Raw genomic sequence first — 7,595 nt, 5'->3', positions numbered from 1 at the left:
ACAGGGGGGGGCGGGGGTGTGGCAGTGAGGGCGCTGGGTGGGGCACCAGGGCCAGGAGCCCTCCCTGTGGCTGGGCGGCTGGGAAGTCAGGCCCCCAGGGAGCACTTCCTTTCTCACGTGGAATTAGGGATGTACCCCGTCTGGGCAAAGACCGAGAGAGAGGCAGGGTCTTCGGGCAGAGGCAGGACCCCAAGGGGGCAGGAACTCCGGGCAGGCAGGCGGGGGCTGGGAGGGAGCTGCTGGGAGACCCCAATGCTAAACTCTCAGCGGCAGCAGCATGGAGCCCACAGCCCACCAGGCTCTGGACAGAAGGCACCACTCTCGTGTCCCCCGCGTCCCTACCGAGCTCTGAAGGGCCCAGAGCCCCTCTTTATCTGCTGCCGGAGCAGGAGGGGCGGACAGGGATGGGCACGTTGAGACGGACGGAGGTCCAGAGGGACGCGGGGCACCACACAGTGGGGGCCTACAGCTGGGGGCCCCTGCCACCCCGCCCACCCCGCCCTGCCGTCACCCGCGGCGCCCTTACCCCATACACAGTGTCGTTGTAGGTGCACAGCTTAGGCCCTGGAAGGGAAGGGAGGGCTGAGGCGTGTGCGTGGTGGGGAGCAGGTGTCCAGGCACCTCTCCTGCCCCGGCCCCCACTCACGGCAGGCAAAGGTGGGGCAGCAGCCGCCCTCCTCCAGGGTGCGCGTCAGCTCCTCGCCTGGCCCACATTCTGGTGGGCCCTGGGGGCAGGTGGTCGCGTTGCAGACTGCAGGAGAGGCGGGCGCTGTTGGGGTGCCCCCGCCCTCCCTGCTCCAGCCCTGCCTTTCCCACGTTGGAGCCATGAGGGGTCCCTCTCTGTCAGCCTCCCGGTCCTCCCTAAGTCCCCTGGCAGACCAGAGGTCGCCGCCTCATTTTTAGGTGGAGAGCAAAGCTCCAGGAGGCGTCCCCACCTCAGTGGCCCGGTGGCGCTCAGGCCAGGATGCTGCAGGCTCTGCCGACCGGCGGCCTGGGCCCTCCACCCTCCTGCGCCCGCTCCCACCCGCCTGGCCGCGGGGGCGCGAGGCTCACCGCACAGCGTCTCAGAGCAGCATGGGTTGTCGGCCTGGGGCCTGCTCATGCTCACGAAGCCGGCCTGGCTGCACTCCGGGGGCGGGCGGTGGGCCTCGCACCTCACCGGGACGCAGTGCACGGCCACTGAGCCCTCGTCGCACTCGCAGGCCTGACAGTTGCTGACCCACCGCTCTCCAGGCTGGAACAGACCGGCTCAGGGTCCCCCAAGGCTCCCGGACGGTGCCCCAGCCTCTCGGGCTGCATCCCGCAGCAGGCCAAGCCCCGGTGCTCGGTTCGGCCGGGTCAGCCCTCAGTGTTCCCCTCCAGTCACCACCTCCCGAGCAGCCCGTGAGACTGCCAGGGTGCTGCCCAGGCAGAGTGGACAGCCCCAGGAGAGGGGTGCTCCCTCCCACCTCCTGCCTGAGCGAGGGCAGAAACACTCACGAATTTGGGGTACCCATCTGGTCCCACGCAGGCTGGAAGGAAAGGGGAAGGGGGTCACTGGGGATTCTGGGGTTCGTGGCCTGGTGACATAGGCCACAGGCCACAAGGATATGTCCTCTCAGGTCCGACCCTCCCCCCACCCACCCCAACCAAGGCCTCTGTCTTCCCACCGGGAAGAGAAGCTCCCGGAGAACTCGGGGTGTCGAGGAGGAGGCTTGGCAGGGCTCCAGACAAAGGGGTTGGAGCTGGGCGGGGGCAGCGGGTAGTCTGACAGGGAGGCAGGACAGGCCGAGGTCAGGGATGTGTCGCCTCTGCGGGGCTGGGGGCCCAGGCCATGGCGGTGCTTACGGCATGTGGGCACGCAGACGTCCGTGTAGGAGTTGAAGAGGATGTGGCCATCTGGACAGAAGCAGCCCTCCGCCAGCCCCGTGTTCTCCAAGCTGTGGTTCCTGCCAGGCCAGGAAGGAATCCTGGGACCTCCGTCCATGCGGACAGTGTCCGAGGGAGGAAGCAGCGGGCACGGATGGAGTGCGGGGGTGTTCGTGGCCCCAGATATCCCATGGGGTTGGGTCGGAGGTCGGGCTGGGGAGGGACAGCCCAGAGATCTTGGGCTGGGGGTCCTGGCCACTTCTCCAATCCCCGCTGGCTTCTCTCAGACCCTTTAGACACCCCGCCCCCCCATTCCCACTATCTGCTCACCTGGAGTCACAGGACATGGGCTGCACAGGGCCGCATGGCTTATACACCTTTCCAGGCGGGCAGGTGAGGTCTGGGAGCACAGAGACGGGTGTCAGGTGGGCCCGGGAGGCCAGAGCGCCTGGTGTCCCCCAGCCCCGCTACTCACCACACAGCCCGTTGGTGGCATTGCGCCAGTCACTGCACGCGCCCCGGGCACGGCACAGTGCCGCATAGGCCTCCAGCGTCTGGCAAGGCACGGGGCCAGCCTGGCAGCTGTCACTGACACAGGTCCGGAAGAAAGGGTCAGGTGGGATGAGGCTGTGGCACTCGGCGAAAACCCTGCAGGCAGGGCGGTCAGAGGTCGGAGCTGAGCCAGGTCCTTGGCCCGGACAGGGGTCACTGCCCCAGGGTGGCCAGACCCACGGGGAGAGACTCACTGGCTCAGCATCACCTCGCAGAGGGGCGCCGGGGGGCACGTGCTGGCGGAGGGCGTGGTGGGTGCCGGGGGCAGGGAGCTGGCCGTCGGGGGTGAGCCGGTCGGCGCCCAGCAGCCGTCCTTGCTGCTCTCGGGGACCAGCCAGCCGTGGGCCATGTCCTGGCAGGTGGGGGCCATGGTGCCGTCCGGCTGGCGACAGTCATCCGTCTTGTTGTTGGTGCAGGTGCCTGGGATGCCAGGCTGGGCAGGTCACCTCTGGGGCCAGGCTGGGTGCCCAGCTGTCCTGTTCTCACACCTTTCACCTTCTCCCCTGCCAGCCCCCCACCCCCCACCTCCCTGGCGGTTACTCAGTCATGACACTGGTCACTGGACCTAGAGGCAGCTCTGGCCTAGGGCAGGCGGCAGGGCGAGCAGGTGCAGGTCTGGGGGTGGGGATGTGGCAGGCGGCTGACGGGGCCACCCTGGGCGCATGGGAAGGATGTGGCAAGAGGAGCAGGCATGTGCCCCCCTGGGACTCCTGCTGCGTCCCCACTCACCGCACTGGCCCTCGGTGTTGTAGCTGAAGTGGCTGTAGGACAGCAGGATCTGGAAGGCTTGCCCATGCATGGTGATGCTGGCGCCGATGGCCGGGATGTCCACGTGCATCGTGCTGTTTGCCGTCACAGACACGCTCACGCCGTCCCTGCTGTAGCCGGATCTCACCCGCACATGGTCGAACAGGATCTGCGGACGCATTTGGGGCTGTGACCAGGGTAGTGGGGACCTCTCTTCTGCAGCCCCCAGGCCAAAGTGCAGATGCTCCACTGGGGGTCCGGTGGGTCCCCTGGTGCTCCCGGCTGCAAGTACCCCTTCCCCCCCACGGCCTTCCCTGCACCCAGTTCTCCTGCAGGGGCGCGGTGGGGGTGGGGCGGGGACAGGCCCTGCGTGGCCCCTTCAGGAGCTCCGCGGGACGCGCACGCGCACTCCAGGGCCTCTCGGGCGCCCCCTGGGGGCCCCGGACAGGCCTACGCCCGCTGGGCCGCCGGCACGCACCAGGCTCTCCTCCCGCCCGGCGTCGGTGGTGGTGCTGAGGACGATCTCCGTGGACCCGTAGTGGATGATGAGCGCGCGGGGGCAGCTGCGGGGGGCGGCGGGGGCCGCGCAGTAGTAGCTGTTGAGCAGCACGCTGAAGTTGCCGAAGCGGGGGTGGATCTCGCGCACGAGCACGTGGGTGCAGTTGCCCCGGAAGGAGTAGGACGTGCCGTCGAAGGTCCTGTACTTGGAGCCCCATCCGCTGCAGGAGCCTGGGACAGGCACAGCGCCCTCAGCCAGCGCCGCCCAGCACGGCCACCGCGGGGGCTCGCCCATAAGTTGGGCGAGTGGGTGGGTGGCCCCAGACACGTTCCCTCAGAGCCCGCGGGTGTGGCCTCATTTGGGAAAGGGTCCTCGCTGCTGTCATTAAGTTAAGAATCTCAAGAGGAGGTCATCCTGGATTACCAGGTGACCGAACTCCAGTGACCAGCGTCCTCATAGAGACGGGGAGAGGATGGGCCCCATGAAGAAGAGGCGGAGACCGCGAAGGCGGCCGCAGCCAGGAGTGCCTGGGCCCAGCGGCCGGGGAGGCAGGTCGGACCCAGGCCGGTCTGGCGGGGCTGGCCGATCGTTGCTGTTTCCAACCACCGGGGTGGTGGTCCCCCTGCGGGTGGCTCCCCGGCAGGTGGCTCAGGCCCCCGTTCCCACCCATCCTCTCCTGGTCTCAGCAGCCCCGGTGCCCCTCGAATGCCTGGGCCGCCCCCGCCGGGGCAGCCGGCCGGCACTGTGGCTTGTGTCACGTTATGTGCCCGTCACGTGGCCACTCACACTCGCACTCGTAGTGGTACTCGCAGGGGTCCTGCGGGCTCTGCACTTTGATGGGCGTGTGCCCGTTCACACAGGTGACCTTGGCCACGGGCTTCGGCTCCAGCAGGGCGATGTGGTTGTCGCCCTCACACTTGGCCACCGTGCAGTCTTTCAGCGTCCAGGTCTCGTTCACCTGGCAGACAGCAGGAGCGACACTCACCAGGCGGGCTCTCGAGACACAGCCATCTCACCCTGGGGGCCCGCACGGCCTGGGGCAGGGCAGCCCACAAGACCCTGTGCTTTCCTCCAGCCGAGCTGCCCATGGGGAGTCCCGGAGGGGCCGGGGCCGGCCTCCGCCTCAGCCATCAGCAGCCCCTGAGCCCCACACAGGACTAGGCAGGGAATGCAAGGAGGAGGGGTGCGCACCTGTCGGGGAGGGTCGACGAGGTCACAGCCTCGTGCCGCAGAGGTCGGGGGCACGGAGGACGAGGGCTCTGGGGGTGAGGAGGTGGGGCAGGCGCCCTGGAAGCGGTCCAGCTCGCAGTGCGGGTTACAGACGGCGTAGAAGTGGCAGCCGGCACTGTCGGTCCTGTTGTACACGACGTCCCCTGTGGAGGACACGGTCACTGGGTCAGCCAGAGGGACTGAGGGGGGCGCCTGTGACAGGGCGGAGCTTCTGGGGCACGGGACACTGGCGTTCGGGGCGGGCAGGCTGCGAGGGGCTCCACACTCACCGGGGAGGAAGAGCTGTCCGAAGGCCCGGCACCGACAGGGTGTGGCGGGGCTGGGTGGCATCGGCGAGGCGGTGGGCCCCCGGGAGCTGAGGACAGGCCTGGGCGTGGAGGACGCGCTGAAGGGCGGCCGGCGGCTGGGGGTCTCCGCGGACGGGGGCGGTGCCACCGTGGTGCGCAGCGAGGGGCCGCAGTGCAGGGCACAGCACAGCAGGCGCACGTGGAAGTTGTGGCAGTACGGCACCGGCCCCGGCTGGTCGCGGTTGCGGCACACCAGCCCGAAGCTCACGTTGCACTGCACCACCTGCCCCACGCCCGCCAGGCTCATGGCCGGCGCCCGCTCCGAGCGGCACTCGATGTCCTCAGGGTGCTCGCAGAAGACATGGCCGGCCAAGCGGAGGACCTCGAAGGTCTCAAAGTCCCCGCCACTGGGGCCGGGCGTGGGGTAGTCCTCGTCAAACCAGTCTGTCCACACGCACTGCTGCGTGCAGGCCCCGGGGGTCAAGGGCCCCGGGGTGGGCGAGCTGGAGCTGGGCTTCAGGGGGCTGGAGGGCAGGGCGGCCCCAGAGCTGCGGCCCGTGGAAGGGGACCCTGGGGTGGTCTGTGGGGGGAGGGTCACCAAGGGAGCTGTGTGGGGGCCACTGGGCAAGGCTGGCTTGGTGCTTGGAGTCCTTGGGGAGCCAGAGGGACTGGACACAGAGAACTTCCCAGTGGTTCTGATAGAGGTGAGCGGTATGTGGGTGGTGGCGACCCACTGGGTTGTCCTGGGTGAGGAGGGTCCTATCTCAGAGGTGACAGTGGTGACTGTCTGTGTGGTCCAAGGGGAGGAGGGTCCTGTTTCAGAGGTCGGAGTTGCGACATTCTGGGTTGTCCTGGGAGAGGAAGTTCCTGTCTCAAAGGTGAGAGTGCTCACACTCTGGGTGGTCCCAGGGGAGGAGGGTCCTGACTCACTTCTGGTTGTGGTGACCATCAGGGTGGTTATGGGAATAGAGATTCCTGTCTCAGAGGTGAGGGTGGTGACCCCCATGGTGGACCCGGGGGAGGAGGGTCCAGCAGCAGAGGTGACAGAGGTGACCGTCTGTGTAGTCCAAGGGGAGGAGGGTGCTGTCTCAGAGGTGGTGGCGCCTCTCTGGGTACTCCTGGATGAGGAAGTTCCTGTCTCAGAGGTCAGCGTTGTGACACTCTGGGTTATCCTGGGAGAGGAGGGTCCTGTCTCAGAGGTCACAGTTGTGACACTCGGGGTGGTCCAGGGGGAGGAGGGTCCAGTCTCAGTTCTTCGGGTGGTGACCGTCTTGGCGGTCCCAGGAATAGAGGTTCCTGTCTCAGAGGTGATGCTGGTGAGTCCTCTTGTTGTCTCAGGAGAGGAGGGTCCAGTCTCAGAGGTGAGGGTGGTGACCCTCTGGGTGGTCCCGGGGGAGGATGGTCCTGTCTCAGAGGTCAGAGTTGTGACCCTCTTTGTGGTCCCGGGAGAAGATGATCCAGTCTCAGATGTCAGAGTTGTGACCTTCTTTGTGGTCCTGGGAGAGGAGGGTCCTGTCTCAGAGGTGAGGCTAGTGATCCTCACGGTGGTCCTGGGGGAGGAGGATCCTGTCTCAGAGGTGGTGGTGGTGACCGTCTGGGTGGTCCCAGGGGCAGAGGGTCCTGTCTCAGATGTCAGAGTTGTGACCCTCTTTGTGGTCCCGGGAGAGGAGGGTCCTGTCTCAGTTCTTGGGGTGGTGACCGTCTTGGTGGTCCCAGGAATAGAGGTTCCTGTCTCAGAGGTGATGCTGGTGAGTCCTTCTGTTGTCTCAGGAGAGGAGGGTCCAGTCTCAGAGGTGAGGGTGGTGACCCTCTGGGTGGTCCCCGGAGAGGAGGATTGTGTCTCAGAGGTCGACGTTGTGACACTCTGGGTTATCCTGGGAGAGGAAGTTCCTGTCTCTGAGGTGAGAGTGCTCAAACTCTGGGTGGTCCCAGGGGAAGAGGGTCCTGTCTCAGAGGTGGTGGTGGTGACCCTCTGGGTGGTCCCGGGGGAGGATGTTCCTCTCTCAGAGGTCGGAGTTGTGACCGTCTTTGTGGTCCCGGGAGAGGAGGGTCCTGTCTCAGTTCTTGGGGTGGTGACCGTCTTGGTGGTCCCAGGAATAGAGGTTCCTGTCTCAGAGGTGATGCTGGTGAGTCCTCTTGTTGTCTCAGGAGAGGAGGGTCCAGTCTCAGAGGTGAGGGTGGTGACCCTCTGGGTGGTCCCCGGAGAGGAGGATTGTGTCTCAGAGGTCGGCGTTGTGACACTCTGGGTTGTCCTTGGAGAGGATGTTCCTGTCTCTGAGGTGAGAGTGCTCAAACTCTGCGTGGTCCCAGGGGCGGAGGGTCCTGTCTCAGATGTCAGAGTTGTGACCCTCTTTGTGGTCCCGGGAGAGGAGGGTCCTGTCTCAGTTCTTGGGGTGGTGACCGTCTTGGTGGTCCCAGGAATAGAGGTTCCT

The 7,595-nt window shown here is 66.6% G+C and overlaps 1 protein-coding gene across 1 annotated transcript in view; it reads right to left on the bottom strand.

The window, feature by feature from the left end:
• MUC5B (mucin 5B, oligomeric mucus/gel-forming) overlaps positions 1 to 7,595 on the bottom strand; it is a 100,063-nt gene that overhangs the window by 2,627 nt on the left and 89,841 nt on the right. The window contains exons 44-56 of the mRNA XM_015588663.1: positions 5,146 to 5,743; positions 4,838 to 5,019; positions 4,433 to 4,604; positions 3,626 to 3,876; positions 3,130 to 3,316; positions 2,595 to 2,820; positions 2,324 to 2,496; positions 2,179 to 2,248; positions 1,828 to 1,928; positions 1,480 to 1,511; positions 1,054 to 1,234; positions 647 to 751; positions 527 to 564 (exon numbers count right to left, since the gene is read on the bottom strand). Coding sequence (XP_015444149.1) covers positions 527 to 564; positions 647 to 751; positions 1,054 to 1,234; positions 1,480 to 1,511; positions 1,828 to 1,928; positions 2,179 to 2,248; positions 2,324 to 2,496; positions 2,595 to 2,820; positions 3,130 to 3,316; positions 3,626 to 3,876; positions 4,433 to 4,604; positions 4,838 to 5,019; positions 5,146 to 5,743 — 2,316 coding nt within the window. The remainder of the gene's footprint in view (positions 1 to 526; positions 565 to 646; positions 752 to 1,053; positions 1,235 to 1,479; positions 1,512 to 1,827; positions 1,929 to 2,178; positions 2,249 to 2,323; positions 2,497 to 2,594; positions 2,821 to 3,129; positions 3,317 to 3,625; positions 3,877 to 4,432; positions 4,605 to 4,837; positions 5,020 to 5,145; positions 5,744 to 7,595) is intronic.

This window comes from Pteropus alecto, unplaced genomic scaffold (assembly GCF_000325575.1).
Source record: "Pteropus alecto unplaced genomic scaffold, ASM32557v1 scaffold43, whole genome shotgun sequence".
Lineage (NCBI taxonomy): Eukaryota > Metazoa > Chordata > Mammalia > Chiroptera > Pteropodidae > Pteropus > Pteropus alecto.
The sequence above is the reverse complement of the archived record's forward strand: the minus strand, read 5'-3'. Positions and strand labels throughout refer to the sequence as shown.